The sequence below is a fragment of the Dendroctonus ponderosae genome, unplaced genomic scaffold, assembly GCF_020466585.1.
Source record: "Dendroctonus ponderosae isolate FM_Combo_2020 unplaced genomic scaffold, Dpon_F_20191213v2 Dpon_F_20191213_1, whole genome shotgun sequence".
Classification (NCBI taxonomy): Eukaryota; Metazoa; Arthropoda; class Insecta; order Coleoptera; family Curculionidae; genus Dendroctonus; species Dendroctonus ponderosae.
The window spans coordinates 31,233,473-31,254,493 of NW_026017110.1; the positions used below are offsets into that span (position 1 = coordinate 31,233,473).

The 21,021-nt window shown below is 35.4% G+C and overlaps 2 protein-coding genes across 4 annotated transcripts in view; one reads left to right on the top strand and one right to left on the bottom strand.

Moving 5' to 3' along the window:
- The window catches only part of LOC109540797 (ATP-binding cassette sub-family G member 4), a 70,542-nt gene that overhangs the window by 26,932 nt on the left and 22,589 nt on the right, over positions 1-21,021 (bottom strand). Inside the window, exons 2-3 of one of the 2 annotated variants that reach the window (XM_048669272.1) lie at positions 18,985-19,106; positions 10,821-10,938 (exon numbers count right to left, since the gene is read on the bottom strand). In XM_048669272.1, coding sequence (XP_048525229.1) covers positions 10,821-10,938; positions 18,985-19,106 — 240 coding nt within the window. Of the gene's footprint in view, positions 1-10,820; positions 10,939-18,984; positions 19,344-21,021 lie in introns of those variants that run through there. The other variant, XM_048669270.1, reaches the window with a different exon arrangement.
- LOC109540799 lies at positions 3,884-10,784 on the top strand. 2 transcript variants are annotated; one of them, XM_048669309.1, is made up of 5 exons: positions 3,884-6,951; positions 7,144-7,292; positions 9,883-9,983; positions 10,036-10,222; positions 10,276-10,784. In XM_048669309.1, the coding sequence occupies exons 1-5, from the start codon at positions 6,563-6,565 to the stop codon at positions 10,758-10,760; spliced, it is 1,311 nt and encodes a 436-aa protein (XP_048525266.1). In that variant the 5' UTR covers positions 3,884-6,562; the 3' UTR covers positions 10,761-10,784. The 2 variants fall into 2 exon arrangements, with proteins under 2 accessions (XP_048525266.1, XP_048525261.1); XM_048669304.1 differs by having other exon boundaries at positions 3,885-6,951; positions 7,135-7,292.

The following is a 21,021-nucleotide window of genomic DNA, read 5'->3' on the forward strand; positions in this document are numbered from 1 at the left end:
GTATTTGCGCAATGTTAATTAGGCAGGTTACCTTGAAAAACATTGCTGCCGTATTTCTGATATAGTTTTTTGCAAATTTCTCAGTTTTTAATAACAATTAATTTATTTTACTATTTTTTCAGTACTCCTATAACAGCGCCAGACAACACCTCCAGAGGAATGACGCCAATTTTGAATCACCCTGTATATATTTTTAATTACTTGATCAACAAATACGGCAATTTCGGACTTGGTCACTTCTAGCTTTAAACCCACGATATGTATAAAAATACATTTCAGAGAAAGACTCTTAATGCAAGCGGGAGAGGAGGTAGCAACATATACAAAAAATAACTCCAGATGCTACAGCATACATAATACTTTTATTTAAACCAATTTTACAATAGGTAAGAGGCAATTAAAAAATAGTTTTCTACTAATATCTGATATAACTAATCCATCAATAGTGTGATAACACTATTAATATAACTATAACACAAGTTGAAATCATGTGTGATATAATTCCTCGGGGGATCATGTAACCCCTAGAGGACGCGTCCCCAGGTGGCGAAAAGGGAAATACCCCCAAGATATGGGAGAAAAAAGAAATACCGCTCGCGGACCAACAGAAAAGTAGCGTCTGTCTCAGAATGAGCGGCTACAAACAGCGTCTGACCCAGAATAGGCGGATAAAAATAAAATCTCGCCAACCCAATCGGCAAGCAGGGCGTTTAAATGCCAAACCCTCTTCCAAAAATGAAAATGTCGAATTCCAGTACAGAAATACCCCAGGCGAGTAGAGCTAAGCGCTCAGAATGACGCATTGATTTATCAGACCGCCTCAACGATTCTGGGAGAGGCAGAATTTCGGCAATACCAAATTAAAAGCTAAAAACCAACAAGAACAATTTAGTTTTAACATACAACATTCGCACAATGAGACAGACTAGCAGAGCACCTACTAAGTCTAGAAAACGAAGTCCAAAATATCAAGTGGGATGTACATGCTACCAGAATAAAAGGAGAGGCCAATATGATTTTGAAATCTGGTCATCTGCTTTTTCACAAAAATTCCGAAACAAGTTTTACCACGTAGGAAGAGTGGCGATCTAGGTCAACAGCACGATAAAACATCTTGTCACTAAAATCAAAGCCATATCAGACCGTGTATCTACATTATGCTGCGAATTAACAAAATACACATACAGGCATACGCACCCACATCCACATCAACAGACGAAGACGCCGAACAATTTTATGAAGACCGACGTGGCTTGACTTCCTGAACAAAGAACAAATATGCTCCATGAACACACTCTTTACGAAACAGCCTTAAAAAAGTGCACTTGAAGTTCAGATGGCGCAATGAAGAACAAAATAGTTTATGTCCTCACTACAGATAAACAGTTTTGCACCGATGTATCGGTTCTCAGTCGTTTTAACACCGGAAGTGACCACAGAATTGTACAAGCCGCAATAAATAAAAACACACACTTGGACAGGAAAAAACGAATATAGAACATCATTCAGACAACCGCGACCCAACTTAATAGAGGAGTAAGAGGAGTACAACGGACAAATCAACAAAAAATTGGAACCACCAACAGACGCCCTGAGAAATGACGAATGGAAAAATCGTGGGCAGTGTTTAGGCAGCTACAAAGACAGTATCCTCGATGAAAGCAAGAGCTGATACGAAATTCAGCCAAAACACCAATAATCTACTGGCAGAACGCAGAACAACGGATAGAGATTCAGCAAGATTTCAAACGCTGGATAGAGAAGTAAAGGAGGAAATTAGAAAGGACCAGAGATTTTATAACACACAAACAATAAACAAATCTATCGAGAACAACATGATATGAAAGTACTTCGATCGAAAAGAACAAAAGAAAAATCGCTCACATACAAAATTAAGAACCAACAAGGAGAAGTTGTTACAGGGGCAGCAAATAACATCAACCATCCAGCATTTTTAGCAGGAACTTTACAGCCATCAGGTACCTAAACCAAATCGGTCGAAAATTCAAGTAGTCCAAAATGTGGGCTCTGAGGATATCCCAGAAATTGACACTGCAGAGTTTAAAATGGCATTAAAGCAGATGAAGAACCGGATGGCCCCAGGAGAAGGTACAGTAGAAATTGTAAAAAAAACGGAGGTAAAGCTCTTGGGAAAGCACTGATTGTCCTTTTTAACAGCCTGGAGGAAGGAAAAATCCCGTGAAACAGGCTGGATTCCGGAGTGGCTTTAGTATATTGGACCACATTCAAACGGTGCACACGCAATGTCCCGTTACACCTCGCACTCGTTGACTACCAGAAAGCATTCGACTCAGTGAAAACATGGGCGGTGCTAGATGCGATGAGCAACGCGAGGATACACTCCAGATATACAAGCCTCATTGGAGACATCTACAAAGATGCTACGCTCCATGTCAATAGATGGAAACTCAATAACGGACAAGATCCCAATACAGAGAGGAGTTAGACAGGGTGACTCGATTTCTCCAAAATTATTCACCCTAGAGTTGGAAGATGTCCTTAAGAAATTGCCATGGCAACAGAAGGAAGTCAACATAGACGGAAGATACTTAAATTATCTCCGTTTTGCCGACGACATTGTACTCATGAGCACTAACGCAGGATGCTTAGCAGTATGCTACACGACCTGAGGGAAGCATCACAAATGGTAGGCCTGGAAATGAAACTTCAAAAAACAATATTATGAGCCCAGACAACATTTGTGCCACTATCGATAACCACGCACTTCAAGTTGTAGAAGAATATATATATCTTGGGCACAACATAATACTAGGCAAGAACAATCAGGCAGCCGAAAAAAAGAGGAAAATTAGGTTGGTTTGGGCGGGTTTCGGAAATCTCGCACATATCCTCAAATAACCTAAAATACCAATAAACTTAAAACAAAGAGTGTATTATGCGTGCGTGCTACCGGTCATGTTGTATGGACTCCAGACAGTGCAAATTAAGAAAAGCGCACAACGACTGCGAAATGCTCGGAATTAGCTTGAGAGATAGGCAAACGAATGAATACATCAGGGCGAAAACTAAAGTCAGTAACCCGGTGAAACAAAGTGTGAGATGTAAATGGCGATAAGCGGGTTATGTCGCGCGGAATGATATAAAGTGCACAGAAATTATCATGCAGTGGAAACCACGACTAACAAAAAGAAGTATAGATAGACCCCTGTTAAGATGGCGAGATGATATACATAGATGAGCAGGAAAGAAGTGAATTCTCGCAGCACAGTGTAGATCGACTCAAACGGGCTGAAGAAGAAGAGAAGAATAAGCGACATAATTATCTATTACAATTTCGGAATTTTGACGCCTCTCTCGATTCTAGTAAGCTTAAAACTCCGGCCTAACCGAAAGGTTTAGCTCTCCGTTTAGGAGAGCCCGATTTTCCATAATATTTGAGTTAATAAATGTCACTAATTATTCATATAAATCACATTAACAACAAATAAAATCGACATATTATGCAAGTAATTATAAAGTGCCAATGAAAAAGCTGGTCAATATTTATATATGATAGATATATTTCCATTTGAAATTCCCAATTATTAGAAATATTTCTTCAATGTCAAATAAAAATTATATTTACTTTAATACAGCGACGTGGCAACAGGATTTAATCCTGAGAGAAAATCAAAGATAAAGTGAAAACAAATTTAAAAAATGCTATGCTGTATAACAAGAGGTAAAATTTTCCGTTAATATCGCAGAATTATAAACTCATACCCTTTAATTTCTGCTAAATTTTCCAAAAACTATAAACATTTCAGTTTAAAAGTTTTTAACTGAAAATTGAAATCAACGCAAATTTAATTGACAATAAATCTAAAAGGTTAATTTTAAATAAAAGTTTTGGGCCTGATTCATAATTTTTTAATAAATATTTTGCCTGATTTATAACAGTAATAGGAGTAAATTCCATTTGCTCTGTTAAAAATTCATAATTTACATTTGCAAATAACAGAGGCCATAACATCGACAATCGATTACATTGTGATTAATAGGCAATTTCACCCAACTGAAATACTCGAAATCAGAACGCTCAATTCGGAAAATATAGGAAGCGATCATAACCTTTTACTCGAAAGAATTAAATTGAAAATACGAATACCAAAACAACCAAGACCGGTGATATCAACACAGAAACTCAATATTGAGCTGCTATGAGACCCTATGATAAAGTACCTATACAAAAATAGATTACAAAAAAAATCGAAGAAAACCCGATTTTAAATACTAACGGCATCAATCTAGCTTGGGAAATAATCAAGAATAATATCAATAATTCAGCAAGGGAGGCACTTGGAGAACGAACCATAAAAGGGAACGACGTAATCAACCACAAGAACAGTGCAAATAAAAGAACATCAATCACAATCAACAGCAGCCAAGGAACAGTGCAAATAAAAAAGAAAAGCCTACCTAAAATATTGTACTGTGCGAACGCCAGAATCGTATAATGAATATAAGCAATTTAGGAACAAAACTAAAGAATTAATGAGAAAAATAAAAAACGATCACTAGGAAATGTTTTCCAACCGCCTGGAAGGTGATTTCTACGGGCTTGAAAAGCAGATATGGCGATTGATAAGATCGCACAGAAAGGAGGTGAATGAAATGATAGAACCAACCCACATAAAAAAGAAAGAGTGGATCAGATATTTAACCGATCTGTATAAAACGACAAACACGGCAGACGAGCCTACCACACCAGAAATAACTATTAACGAAGATGCCACGATCAATACATACGACGTAGAAAACGCACTACAGAAACTAAGAAATGGAAAAGGCGCCGGGCAAGACGGTATACAAAATTAATTGCTCAAATACGGTGGGCAAGGACTAACAGAAGAATTAACAACTTTAATACAGAAATTATATATCATCACCAAATCCCAGATGAATGGCGAACCAGCACTACTGTACGAATGTTCAAAAAAGGGAACAAGAGAATACCATCAAATTATAGAGGAATAAACCTTTTAAACACTGCTCTAAAACTAACAACTAAAGTAATTACGAACAAAATTAACAATCTTACATCGTTGGCCGACGAACAACAGAGATTCAAATCCGGAAGATCTTGCACGGACGCCGTGTGCGTATTAAGACAAATAGTCCAGAAGTCGATTGAATACAACAAGCCAACGTTTACATGTTTTGTTGATCTGACTAGAGCATTTGACCGTGTCCAGCTCAAAGGCGTCCTGCAACTCCTTTACAACAGGCAAATCCCACACAATCTCATTAAAATCATAGAGAACATATATACAAACAATAAAATACGAGCACAAATAGAAGAGACCTCACAGAACCAATACCAGCGGGTAGCGGTATTCGTCAGGGAGACTCTCTGAGCCCTACCCTTTTCAATTTAATAATGGAAGAAATTGTGCGCAGTGTACGAGGGCTACAGGGATACAAAATGGGGGATGCAGAAATCAAAATAGTGTGTTATGCTGACGATGCTGCTCTCATTGCAGAAAGTGAAGATGAGTTACAAAGGTTATTACACTTATTCAACCTGACAGCCAAGTCTCTAAATATGGAAATATCACCGACCAAAACAAAGTGCTTCACAACATCAAAAAAACCCTCTAAGATGCAAACTGGAACTTGACGGTAGAGTAATCGAGCAGAAAATTAAATTTAACTATCTTGGCGTGGAACTTTCCGGCTTTGGGGATATTGAGACAGGGGTAAGAGATCAAACAACAAAAGTAATTAGAATAGCTGGCTGTCTGAATGCCATATGGTGCAATAAGAGTATGGGAACGGACACTAAATCGAGGATCTACAAAACCGTCGTCAGGCCGGTGATGACATACAGCGCAGAAACCAGGCCAGAAACAGCGAAAACCAAAAGATTCCTAGAGACAGCTGAGATGAAAATACTCCGTAGAATCACCGGAAAGACACTGCTGAATAGAGAGAGAAGCGAGGATGTCAGAACAGCCTGTAATGTCAAGAACATCAATGAATGGGTAGCAAACAGGAAGAAGGAATGGAATGAGCACATAAGCAGGATGGACCACCGCAGACTTGTGACAAGTCTCCAATGGGACGAATAAACGTTGGGAGCCCCAGGAAACGATGGAGCGACAGCCTCACGCAAGTGAACGATAACTGAACAGGCGATTCGCCTAAGATCAAGAAGGAAAATGCATAATACGTGCAGATCATCTATCACATAGGACGAAAGAGCTCACTCTACGAACTTGTGGGATTATAAATAAGGAGCTTGCACGAAATTTGTAAATAACTTTTAACAACACGTGATATCAAACCCGAAAATCCAACATTACCTTTTACACCTGTTAGATTTATTGATGGTACCCGTGATCTTCACGAAAATGTCAGAGAAAATCAGAAATTTGTCATTTCGGGTATCATTTAGAAATATCGCTTGCGCATAAAAGTGGGTGTTAGTGGGGGATTGAACATAAATTTCTTCATGCCGCCATAGTCACATCAAGCACAATCGGGGAGAGAACGGGGATTTAAGGAAAATCTCAAGTTTGAAGCGTCTCATGAATACAAGATGAACGACGATCTTACATACTCACCTCCAAAGCCTGGAAAAATGCCCATGTTCGGGTCGTTACACGTAGAATTGCCAGTGGAATCCCTGATGCAAAGCAAACATATTTACCAAGGCTCCATCGCAATAGATACGGAAAATTATCGGGCGGATAGTATAAAATTAGAATATCTGGCTAACAATAGGATGGGAAAGCGGAGCAGCTTCTTGCTTACTAACTTTGATGAAGATTCCATACTACCTATGAAGAAGTTGTCGTCTTTTACATATGAAGGAGCTACGATTTCCAAAGTCGACGACCCTAATAATCAACCAGACAAGCGTGAAAACATTTTGTACGGGAAGCAAGTATATCGGGGAATACAATCGATTAGGTATGGCAGGAAAAGGTAAGTTTTCGATCGCTATTGATTTGTGAACGAAGTAAGGTTGAAATAAGAACAAGTCCTAAGCCTTGTTACACCGGTTTCATTTCACATTTTTTCTGCTGTAAAATATTAAACTAAGTAATCTGTATATGTACCTATAATCGAATGTAGATAATACCTATCGGTAATATTCTTCCATGAAAGAGTTTACAGATATCCACATGGAGTCATCTACGACGGTTATTTTAATAGAAACGGAGATTTTCATGGGACGGGCATGCTGATAAACCCAGCGGGCCATAGGGTTGAAGAACTCTGGAGGAACGGCAAATTGGTTCAAGGCGCGAATTGCCTGACCATTGGTGAGTACATTTTGGACTCATGGAAATAAACACGGAGCTAAAATGTGGATACTTTATACTGTAGGTATTCTTTGGGTACCACTTAATTATGCAAAGTTGTTTTTTACACCTCACACTTGACGTCAATAACAAATTGCTTACGATAATAACCTCATATTTTCCGACAAATAATAGCACTTAAATCGTAATAGACAGCATGTTATATGGTACGTGAAACCTAGCTCAAATGCCGATTTTAATCAGACTTTTTGCACTACAAATTAGAAAAACGTTTTTTTTTATATTTCGACAATCATCTGGATCAGGGGTGAGCAACCTTTTTCACAAGGGTGAATAATAATTGTCCAAACTTTATTTATAATAAACATTAGAATAAAAAAATATAAGAATTCAAATACAAATTTTAATGCAAAATAAAAACAAAAAAAGAGAAGAACCAAACAACGAATTTCCTTGAAATTTTTAGTAAGAAATTTGGCACTGTTCCTTCGAAAAATGCTGATCAATTTCAGCCGAAATTGATGCGCAGCTTTCTAATCGTGCATCAGTTTTGATCGGTGGTCATTTTTCTTTGCATTTTTGATCGAAAGCGGAAATTTCTCAGGGCTCACATAAGATTTATAAAAAAAATCGATATTTACTGAGAAAAATACGTTTTTTAATACGGTATTATTCTTCAAATTTGTTGATTAAAATGTCTATATATTGTGCGCATTTTTGAGAAGCAAGTTTTTGGATTTCTAAATGTGGAAAGTGAGACACATTATTCTGCATAAGATGTCGCCGACAAGTGAGTATCTCGTCACCAAAAATCGTGCAGATGCGGCTCGATTGTTTTGCATGTTTGAATAAGCTGCCGAGAAGTGAGTAATTAGTCACAAAAAAATAGTTCGGTTTAGTATGTACTAAGTACCATTTTATTATAATTAATTTTATATCAATATATTGATGGGAGAAAGTCGATAAAATAAATTCAATTTTAGAAATTCTGGAGGGCCACACAAATATGTTTAACGGGCCGCGTGTTGCTCATCCTTGATCTAGATGATTAATTTTAAACAAACGTAAATATGATTTTATGGCTTGGCCAAACTCACTAAAACATGAGGAATGAGAGAAAAACATCGATGTTTTGAAAACAACGATGTAATTCGTTCGATGTTCGATATTTTTACCATCGATGTTAGATCTTGAAATGAAAACATCGGACATTTGATGTTGATAATAGATAGAAATATTTTCTGCGAACTCTTTGATGGTGCCGATACAAACGATATATACGCGGTATAGCAGCCCATTTCCAGTTGCACCCGAAAAAAGCCTCTTTTTGCAGTTAGTTGACCGAAACATGTGGCAACTATAAGTTGAATAAATTTAGCCGATTATTTAACAATGCATTGTTTTAAAATGTCATAGTAGTAGTAAAATAAAATTATTTAAGTTTAAGTTCATCAATTTGAAATTTGTATGCAACTATCGATGCTATAGGATCGATGTCCAATCCCTACCTCAGATGCCATTTTTTACATAAAACATCCATAAATAAAGAGACCAGATAGGTATGAATGGTATAGGCCTAGGGTCTGAGTCTGGGTACTCAACCCTCGTAACAGTTGCTCCTTTCAATCGAATGCTCTGTGTATTAATATGCTGTTATCTTAGTCGAAATATGCTTAATACACAAAGCTTAAAAAGCGAAGTACGAAGGATTCAATATTTTCTAAAAACTTAGGAATACCTATTTGGAATGCTAAAATTCTCAAAGTCAAAGTGGAACTGTGAAACTAAACGAATACATCATCATCATATCAGAGCTTTGGGCCACTTAATGGAAATTAGACATATACATGGTAGTAGTAAAATAAAAGCTTGTTTTTGTTTTCATAACTTATAAAATAGGCTTTATTGAATCCTTGTTAATGTAAACTGTATTTACTGTTTTTGTTGCAATTACTTGTTTGTCATTTTGGTAGGTAGCATCTTTTAACAAGATTGCTCTAATTTTTGTCCTATTAAAGCTCACATTAAGTTACTCGAATACAACGACAGATACAACAACAATACAAAACGCCAAACTTTTCTAACTTACAACAATGGAGAATTAACTTTTTTCAAAGTAAAATACCAGTGGCTGTCGACGAAAGAAGCTGGCACGATAAAACTGACCATAAGTATCTTTGAGCACTAGGCGCTAGGAAAACCCCAAATTTACTTTTCACACCCTTCTCATACGCTAAGCATTTGTGTACCTACTTGTATGAATTTTTTGATCAAAGAATATGCAGTTTTGCCACCTACTTTCGGTTCACTCCCTATTTAAAAGTAATTAAAAAATCGATATTAATTTCTCACATCGCCATTAATTAACTACTTTTGGTCAAATAAGCGGTTAAAAAAAGTATAATTAACAATTACTATTCAAGAGTCGCCTCTAATTGGACCACAAATTTTAAGATACATGTACATATACTTAATCATTTATCGACTGTACACCTTTATGCATCCAGGTAAAAACGGCAAAATCCAGCACAGAGGATATTTTCCTCGTTTAGAAAATTTCTGAATTAAGACATTCACTGTTATCCGATAGATAACCCCGAACGTCGTCTCCTCATCGACTACACTGAAGTCCCTAAGCCTAAACTCGTTGTCGAGACCCTCGATGAAGAAAAGTCAATCACATATGATCTAGTAAGTGACTACTGTACCTCTGCAAGTCTCTAATTTGATCTCAACATTGTAGCTTATGCAAAATTCTCCCAGTCAAGAATTATTGTTGAATAGTTTACGTTGGAACTTAATCCCAAGACCACAAAAGATCGATTCGGTTCCGGCCCAAGAAATCGAACAATGGATAAAATATAACTGTCGCAAATCTTGGGATGAATCAACAGGTTATCGAGGAGACCTTTATGAGGTATGGACGGCTGGTAAGTGTTAACAATGAATAACAGTTTCGAGTGTTTCATTAAAATTTTAATAGGTTACAGGGAAGAAAGCCTGGCATGTACAGATCAATTAAAAGCCATGAACAGTCTAGATGAAAGCAATGAAATTGCGAAAACATCTTTGCTTGAAAATGTGGACTTATTGCCATCAGATCCGGCTGTGCCAAGTAGAAATAAGTATTCAAAAATGTATAGTTTTATTCTCCATCATACCCAAAACATCGAAAAATATATCCACGATGGAAGGAAATGTAGCTATCTAAACTTGAGCCATATGTTCGTTCCGGTATCATCTCCACATGATTTGCCTAAAAGGAAAGAAATCCACTTGCAACGACGGTCGAAAAATCCAAAAAGCCGAGCATCCTCTGCGCCCGGAAGTCCAAAGTTAAAGTCAGGGACTTATGGGCTAAAATATCTGTTGAAACATCATCAGATTCAGAAGAAAAAGTCTGGTGTCAGAGTTGAAAATGACTTAATAGATGATTTTGTTGCATATCAACAAAGGGTTAAGCGCTAATATTAAATTATAAGTAAATCGTCATGTGCTTCTTTTAATTAGGGAAAAACAAAAGCTTACTTATATCCAGTGAGGATGTTTAGGAGAGTGGATTTACCAGCACCGGAGGGTCCCATGATGGCGGTAAGTTCTCCAGGTCGGATTCTTCCGCTGACATCTTTTAGGATCACTTTGTCTTCTGAAAGATAATTGATATGGTTAATCGAAATTGTTTAATTATTAACTGCAACTGCTACACACTCATTAAACAGAATCAAATACAATTTTATACAAAAAAAATTGCATAACGTTCTACGTAAATATTTTTGAGAAACCGCAACTAAGTATTTAAAATAAATCTTTGTTACAAATTAACTTCCAGCCATTTAAACGACAATGACAATGAGAAGATGGTATATTTTTGATGGGATTTTAAATACACATTTTTTTTTTCATTTTATGGGGCAAAATCCATTATTGGAATTAACCTTCGAATAACAAATTATGTACAATACATCGAAATTACCATTATTTGATTATTTGTACAATGCAGTTTTGAATCGATAATTTGTAAGAATTAACCGTTCGTTTATTATTCTTTATTAGCAAATTGTTGAATTACTAGAAAAACAATTGTAGATTTAAAAATATAAACAAAACAAACAGCAATAAAAATAAGAGTAATATTGAATAATATGAGCGCAGATAATGCAATAACAACTAGTTCTGCACAATGTGATTTATTAACAATGAGAAATCTGAAAGACGAACATTCTGTGAAGACAACTGGTATTATTTGTGTAAACATGCATTTGTGTAACTTTTCTGCCATGCCTATTGGGCGGTAAATAATAACACCGAACTGGTAACTGATGGGCATACAAGAACAATTTTCGCTATTGGAAAGTTGAAATATCAGTGGTTGGGTAACATACAATTACTGTACGTTATAAAGGCTTGCAATACCAAGCAAAGTTGTTTTTATTATTATTGGTTGAATTATTTAGCTTATTCCTATCACTGGTTTTGGCTCATTTTCTATTTAATTGGCTATAAATAAGGTGTTTCACAATAATAAATCCCTTTCCAATTTCAACCTATGAACATCGAACTGAATATAATTGAAACTTTATTTGAAGTAGCGATAATTAACCAGCCAATTGATGAGCATGTGTTCGAAACGACAAGGTACAAAATCCATTGTCTATATCAATTGTTAAGAATAATTTTCATGCATGTTTGACGTCAATTATAAGACGTTTGAACTGTATGTACTCTGATAACAGGTTATTAACGTGAAATTGTGTTTTAAATTGATACTAATTTCATCAAAGTTTAATTACCCACGGAACTGTTTTATCTGAGACACTGGAAATGGAATCATTTGAAAGCGGTCTTAGTCATTTAAGATATTAATGCATGTACCATTTTGAAAATTTTACATTTGATTGGAATTTTGTATAATATGGAATTACACATTTTTAGCATTGAAAAAAATAAATTTTTGTGTAAAAAGGGAAAAGCAAATAAAAGGTGGGCACTAATTGATTTTTCACTTTAAGCAGTAATATTGAGATGTTGGACAAAATCAGCTTAGCTTACTTAGCAGGATGACTGTTACGGTATTTGACAAAATTGACCAAACTGAATTTGACAAGGGAAATCCTGGTTTAAATAGGTTTCTTCACACCGTTTTGAAAACAGGACATATAAAAAAACTCCATAAATTTCAGGATGATTCCCTGTTAAAAATGAAAGCATAATTCTATTTTAAACTTTTTTGATAAAATCAAGTGGTACAAAATAAAACATATGCTTCGAAAAGTGGTAATTTTACTGGAGTCAATATTGAAAAATAAAATTTATTAGTTATTAATTTATTCATTATTTGTGATAACTAAATAATCATGTATTACATATAGGGATGGGAGAAAAACATCGATGTTTCACAAACATCCTTTATTTTTTGCGGGCAAACTAGTGGTCTTAGGAAAAAACAATAAGAGATAAAAAAGTTGATAAATAACTTGCAGTAATTAAAAAAACTATGTTGATAAAAGTTTAGGTGTACACAAAAAAGTTCTGAACAAAACAAAAATAAGGGTTCCACATTTCTATCCTATATAAAAGCACTGAACTACACAACACTAACATAGAATGGCACTCAATTAGCTTATAATCTATACCAAAATTGAAGATTATATGTTTAACCGTTTAAAAAAAAACAACAAAAACTACAATTTTTCGCCATTTTGGAGATCAAATTTCTCAAGAAGACCCCGCTCTAAAATGACTAGGAGAACACGCTGTTAAAATATTTTAACATATTTACGGAACACCCTGTATATGAAGATCATCATGTGCTATCTGATCTGTACAGAGTCTAAATTGTAGTATAACAAGATTGTAATATAACAAGATTGTAGTATGACAAAATTGTAGTAAACACAAACTGGAAAGTTCTTGCAGTGAGAATTTAATTGAACTCACCATAGTTAAAAAGTTGACGGTTGTCGACACACAGAGTGTCGTAATTTTCTTATTTTTCCTTAGTTTTAATTTTTATTTACTTAGTAACTTTCGCTGTACTTTGTACGGTGCTGCATGTTTTAACACAGTTACGGAGGTTTTTGATAATCAAAAATCCAAATCTATTGTCGGGTTTTGAAAAACTGGAAAAATAAACCCCCTTCTGTGTCAATAAAATGACCCTAATTTTTTGCTTCGCCCTGTATGTCGAGTTTTAAAATTACTTAAGTCTATTCGCCTACTAATTCTACCAGAAAACGATATTTTTTAGCAATAGGATTTTTTTGTAGAGACATTAAAGAATATAAAACATTTTCGACCGCAGCTGCTCAGAATGTCCCCCGTTAATATCAACACATTTCAGAAAACTTTATAAAACACATTAATTTAGAAAAAAAAAATATTTACATAATTATTTGGCGGAATTAATATTCATAGTTAGTAAATTTTCTCGTGTGTGAATTGTTTGAGTATGCACTAATATGTTTAAATAACTTCAAGCACATAAGACTAATGGGTTAAAGTCGACTAAGCCCAAGGACTCCCACGATCAATTCACCGATTTGGAAAATGTAGGTCTAGGTAATTCGTAAGTTTTTTAGCGAAATGGGCTGGTGTGCCACCTTGAAGAAAAATCATATTATGTTATATCAAAGTTATTAGGTAATAACAATTTGCCTTCAACGTTTGGTGATAAAACATGCAGGTCGAGAAAATAATTCTCATTTAAGCCGCACTGCCTATTTATTTATCTAAATGAGGGTTAAATATATTATTATAGGTACCCCATAAAGTTCGTAACAAATTAGCAAATTGCATTCTTGCTGGTGGATGGTCCTATAATTAATTCTGCTCTGTCATAAAACGCTCAAGATTTAAATTTGTTTGTTAAAAAATACGCAAAACTGAGGATTTGCTTAAGCCAATAGCAGTTTTCATTCGCCGTCTGCTCACTGCGACAAAAATTAAGTATTACAATTGAAACTGAAAGTTCGGTAAGAAAAATTGTTATCACTTACTTAGAGGCAGTCAACCATTTAAGCCGAATCGCTGCGGTGGATTAACAAAACACAGTAGTCATCGTACTTAAGTAATTACATTGGCATTTCCCACAGTTCTGCATTTTCCTGTTTAATCACAAATTTCTTGAAAATAGTGGCTCGATAAATTTGTAAAAAGATACAAGCATACCTTGATGGTTTGTACGTTAATAGGAAAACACTTAGCTAAGTCAGTATACAGGTTGACGAAAAAGTTCTGGACATTGTACAGATATCGCAGAAAGTGGCACTTTTACAAGCTTTTTAAAATTTAATGGCAGATTTGAATTCCTTATGCTGAAAAACCCCTTCATCATCAATCGATTATGCATATGGTGGTCCAAACCTACCATAGACATTTTCGTCTATCTTTTTCCTGTGTTGCGTTTTTTTTAATTTTGATATTTTCAACACTAATATCGTCGTCACCAGACAAATTATTGTTCTTTATGTTCTTCAAGTTGTTATTCATTTCGTTTAAGGTAATATCTAGTATATTATCGAATACTTTTGTACTTTAGGAAAATTACTGTTGTTTTCATCATAATACCTATTTCCTTACAATTTTCATATCCTTAGAATTTCCCATATTTTCCAAATTATTCCATATAAAATTTTCTGACAATTTTCAAGATTTCTTGTTTATTAGTCGTAGTTTGTACATGCATTATCTTGTCGATAGGTTTGTACAATGTCTTGCAAATTTGCTTCTTGCGGTCGGATACAGTTTTCCTCAGTATGTCCAGACCGGTCTAGTGAATTTCGTTAATGCATGCAGCCTGTTCCAAGCAGGGACCCGGACCGGAACCGATATGGACCCAAAACCGGAACGGAACAGTTTTATTTGGACCGGAACCGTAACAGAACCCATATTTGATATTAACACACTGTTAGGTGCTGAACCGAAACCGAAATATTTTATTTCGGTTTTTTCGGTTCTGCTTGTAACGTTTGAAAGAAATTACTGTACATTTTACAAGCAGCAAATAAAAAATAATCCTTGCTGGGATATTTTTGGACCCTCGGTATAAGGTAGTTTTAGACGACAATCAAGTAGAAAGAGCAAAAGCACATTTAAAGTCGTTATGGACTAGAACTAGATATTCTTAAAAGAGTGCAATTCTTCTAATTCTAAATATGACTCTGACCAACACGATATGGAAACTGAATCATCTAATTCATCAAGCAATGAAATGAAAGTCTTTTTGAGACATAAAGATTCACAGCAAAAATTTTTAAAAGGAATTAATTAGAACGAATTTTCTTCACAAGGTTCATTTGTTGCCCTTAACAAAATTGAAAATATTTTAAATTCCTATAAAGTGGAACAAAGCCGCATACGCTTACGAAAAAATTAAACGATTTTTGATTGCTGGAAGGAAAAGAAAGAGCTTAATCCCGAGTTATACATGCTTGCTCAATTATTATTAAGAGTACCGGCAACTCAAGTTAGTGTTGAGAGTTTATTCTCAGGACTCAACTTTTTGTTGCCGCCTTCGAGGTCACATATTAAAGAAAAATTTTTAGAGGAACAATTATTTGTGACGACCAACCGACTTTTCAATCGAAAAGAACAAACACCGTACGTTTATACACTATTTTTTTAATTCTTTTTTAAGTTGAATTATTTTAGTTTTTTGAGCACCAACAAAGAAACATTTGAAATTGAAATGTTGAACAAAAGCAACTCCTCAAAAGATGGTGAAGACATGAACCAGGAAGAACAATGTTTAAACGGAAATAAGAGCGAAAGAAGAGGAATTGACGAAGTTGTGGACCTGATTGAAAACGGAAAGAAGAGAAAAGCGCTAAAGTCAGAAAATTCATTGACAAATTACTTTTCAACAATATAACGATTAAATTAATTTTTATATGGGAGTCTTTATTGCAATGTTGTTCCATTTAATGTTACCTAAATTTCAATCCTTGTGTGGGGTTGCTAGTCCTCCTACACTCCTACCCCCTACCATACAACCAGCCGAAGTACCGTATGAACCAGTGGATAGTTTGCGCATCTTTTATCTTGTATAATACAACAAGCAAAGAAAAAGATAGTGAGATTCCTAATTAGAGTATATTTGTCCTCGTTCGTTGTTATATATAGATTTGAACCGAAATGAACCGAAAAAAAACCGGAACCGGAACGGAACCGAATTGGAAATTATTTTCTAAACCGAAATTTTAAATTTCGCCTTGGACCGAAACCGGAAAGGAACAGTTATTTCGTTTCGGTCCGGGTCCTTGGTTCCAAGTACAAAAAAGTACAAATTTGACGCCCTGTATGCCGACAATCGTAAATGTTTTGAAATACCCAACAGAAGTCCATTTTCCCGTCCATATACAATACAATGTTCTTCGAATTTCCGTGACAGCATAACATAGGTAGGTAAGCAATAAACTCATTTTCCAATTGATTTTTTGTCCTGCATGATACTTTTGAATTGCTTAAGACAGTGATATCATCGAGATACGTATTGCCTTTCAAAATCAATTTTTGATGTTTTTCACAAATTGGAAAAGTGGTCACAAATTCTATATCTCGATTTGAAACTATTTTGGCAGATGCACCACAGATTAGATATATGTATATCGAAATTGTGGTTGCACATTATGCAGTCGCAAATACACTTTGCCAGTACATAGGTAAATATACAACGTATAATCTCGCTTATTATTTAATATGAAACTAAATATATCAGTAAGTATTTTGGTAATTGCAAGATGGTTGATTTTCTTGGGAATTCGGTCTGGGCAGTGGTGAAGAAAAAGAAAAACTTTTTTTGCTGCCAAGCTTTCGGCAATTTATTGTCGCCTTCCTCAGGGTGCTAATTGTTTGTCGATAAGAAGGCCGGGAACCTTCCAGAATATTCTATCATTTTTTGTACAGCTTGATGAAATATTTAAACTTTTAGTTACATTGTTTGGTCATAATTTCATTGTCATGGTTTACACAAAACATGTATTCACGATCAACATGTTTTCTGCAGAAATAACGGGGCAGACTAAATACAAGTTAATGATGAGCTGAAGGCCCTGTACATCGAATTGATTTGATTTTCACACTTCAACATTAATCGCAACTTCGCAACAAGATTGCAATTATTCGATATGGGTCAAGAAACTGGAACTTACATATTTTTAAAGTCAGAAACATAATAATATAATATAATATAATAATAAAATATCTGTCTGAGTAGCATAATTCATCATCTCATAAAAGAAGTTGCTTAAATTAATTGTATCTTTTACATGAAAGTTATTGAGTGAAACTTTTTCGCATCACCATTTTCGAGAAAGCGATGGTTCATTGAGACATCTACCAAGAAAAGGTATCTTGGTGTGTACAATTATAGAGTGACCAAAAAGTTGTGGTCATTTTGTTGTACCGCCTTATATTTTACTATAAATATGTTTTAAATCTGCTGGAAGATAAGGATTTGAGCTGAAGGCCCGGTATATCGAATTGATTTAATTTCCACATTTCAACATTAATCGCAACTTCGAAACAACATCGCAGTCGCGATTAATGTTGAAATGTGGAAATCAAATCAATTCAGCTAACCATTAATTTATATTTATTGTAGTCTGTCCCGTTATTTCTGCAGAAAACATGTTGATCGTTGAATAAATGTTTTTTAATCCATGACAAACAAATTATGACCAAACAATGTGATTCCATTGTATATTTCATCAGGCTGTAAAAAAATGATAGAGTATTCTGGAGGGTTCCCAACCTTCTTATGTTAAAACAATTAGCACCCTGAGGAAGGCGTCAATAAATTGCCGAAAGCTAGGTAGCTAAAAAAGTTTTTCTTTTTCTTAACCAATGCTCAGACAAAATTTCCAAGAAAATCAACCATCTTGCAATTATTCGATATCGGTCAATAAACTGGAACTTAAATATTTTGGAAGTTAGAAACATAAGAATCTATTCCAGAATAGGAAAACTATTTGACTGAGTAGCATAATTCACCATCTCACAAAAGAAGTTGCTTAAATTAATTAAATCTTTTACATGAAAGTTATTGAGTAAAACTTTTTCACATCACCATTTTCTAGAAAGCGATGGTTCATTGACACATCGACCAAGAATAGGTGTATTGTATTATATCTTGCCATGGGGATACATTCACTCCAATGAATCTACTTAGACAGAACGTTCACACATAATACGAGCCTTGAAGAAGACCCCAATAAAGGTCGAAACGTCGGCAGATAATTGAATTGTGACGTTTTCATCATTGTCCCACACCTGCTACCTTCACTTTAATTTTCCAATTGGGACGCAAAACCAGCGAAATAAAACATGAACATAGATTTATACAGGTGTAGTTATAGGTGCTTATTTATTTAGGACACTAAAGTGGTTCTCATAAAAACTAGAGAACTGAGCTGTGAATAATATACGTGAATAATAATACATATAATATAGAATATATGATTAGTTTATTATATATAGATAAGACATAATAAATTATTGTTCTCTTCAAGACAATTGTGCAACTTTCAAAGTTTTGTAAAATCTACATATTTTATAAAGTTGTTGTATTTGTAAGTACCTCTAAAGTTACACAAGTTTCGAATACTTATTCAATAAATATCCAGTAATATAGTAGAACCACAATACCCACACAGGGAAGCAATGTTAATAAAGTACAGCAAATTTTACAACTTACGTTTTCCTTGTTTGACTGTGAAACTCAAGTTGGAGAAACTGAGTCCGACTTTTTCTCGCCTCGTAACATGGTTCAGCTTTTTCTGCTGGACAGGCACTATCTGAAGCTTTACATCTGAAGACCTAGATTGGAACAGAATATTTTCGTGAATATTCGAACTACTGCTTGCCATTTTCGAGTTGCAAATGTGAACAATGAAACTGGAGTCCGAACGGAGAAACTTCACATAATTAGCAACCGTTGATTAGGAAGTATCCAGTCACGATTGGAACTTTGAACCTTCCGACAATCTTTAATTATGCGAACTACGCGTTTTGACTCTACCGCAAAGAGAGTAAACACGAAATGAATTACATACAAAAAATGAAAGTTTGCGGTTTGTTTGTAATCTGACAATCAGCTGTACCGGAATTTAACGAACCCAGTTGTGACAATCCCGAAATTCAACGATCACAAACGTTTGTTTAAAAGCCAGGCGCTGTTGCCACATATACTTTGATATTATCCGCCCGAAAATGTTTTTAATAATATACAGGGTGTTTCATAATGAAGTGAACATATTTTACGGGTTTGTTTAGAAGACAAATTTTATAATTTTAAATGGTCAGTTTGCACCGACGGTGTGGAATATGCGTTTACTAAGACTTTTTTAATTGCGTTTCTTCTGGAAATGCGTTTTCAACCACTTTTCGAAGCTCGACTGCTCACGTTTATTTCCTGTTTTGGTGGAGACAGTTGCCTTAAATTATTTAAAATGTATCACCGATTAACTGAAAATAGCTGAAACCATTCAAAAGTAACGCAAAGTAAGCAGTGCAAATCGCAATTATTCCTTAAGGAAAAATTCTGAGCTTCCGAGCCTCGGAAAAGTGGTCAAAAAAGACATGGATGAAATACCACAAAAAAGCATTAGCATCTACTATGCAAATAACTTTTTATTATTAAAATCAAGTTGTCTACAATGATCATTTGCATCTATATAATTACAGGTAATCTAATAATTTTTTGTATCAAATTTCGAAATTCTCAAATAATATGTTTTTGTAACTTATAGTTAAACGTTTTGATTTTAGAATACGTGCGTCTGCTAAAAGCACTCGTGAACAGCTAGTTGCATGATGCAATCATGATTGGTTGATATATTCCATCGTTCAACTTTTAGTCTGTTGGATTCTATAAAACAAGTCAACATCTCCCGTTTTTCTTTCCTTTCCGAAATATATCCCGATATTAGTAAACTTCAATAGGAATAAAGTTAGATTTCTTATTGGCGAGTTCAACTATACCGATGGTGGCGTTGCGAAAAGTCAAAATTACTCAGACTATGAAGGCTTTCACGGCCGGTTAAATCACATTTAGGAATGTTTTCCGGGCTTTGAAGCCGTGGTCTATGGGAATTTCTTCCTGACGCTTCGTCCACAAGTGCGGTAGATATTATTAAAGGCGATGAGGCAGTGGGCGAAGTGAACTCCCGTGCTTTCCCACTAAGAGTGGTAAGCCTTGTTCTATGGACTGATTCAACTGCTGGATTCCCCGTCGTATTTATGCAGCCCAGCCGTGTGTGCTCATGCGTGGGGGATGGGTGGGGGTTCAAATGCTTAGGCGCACACGCTGTTTGACGCAAAACGCGCTTCCAATCTGGATTGAGTGCCGTAATTTCTTCTGTTAAAGTTGTTTTGGTGTTTAAATATTTCGATGGCCTCTCTGGTGAGTCTCGGGTAGTATCTTTCAGATTGGTGCAGAATCCAGTATCTTGCCCATCCTGTCCGTGACTCCATGTACGTATGGGAGGCAAGGAACGAGCTCTTCTACGGGAACGGATACATGAAACCCGCCGAGATCTTGCACATATTGACAGTAGACTCTTACCTGTCAATATAGAACTAGCCAACAAAACGCATTGGATTCATTGGGGAAAAGTGGATAGATTAACAGCTAACCGAATGATGGTGGCCGAAGCAGTAGCAACTAATCGCCAAAAGAAGAAGTTTGATGCGCTGATGGAAAAGCTTCAACGATCCAGCAAAACAGGACCAT

Coding starts and splice junctions, on each gene's coding strand:
- LOC109540799 (XM_048669304.1), top strand. CDS start 6,563: ATGAACGACGATCTTACATACTCACCTCCAAAGCCTGGAAAAATGCCC. Junction 6,952..7,134: donor ATTAGGTATGGCAGGAAAAG/GTAAGTTTTCGA, acceptor CTTCCATGAAAG/AGTTTACAGATATCCACATG. Junction 7,293..9,882: donor CGCGAATTGCCTGACCATTG/GTGAGTACATTT, acceptor GTTATCCGATAG/ATAACCCCGAACGTCGTCTC.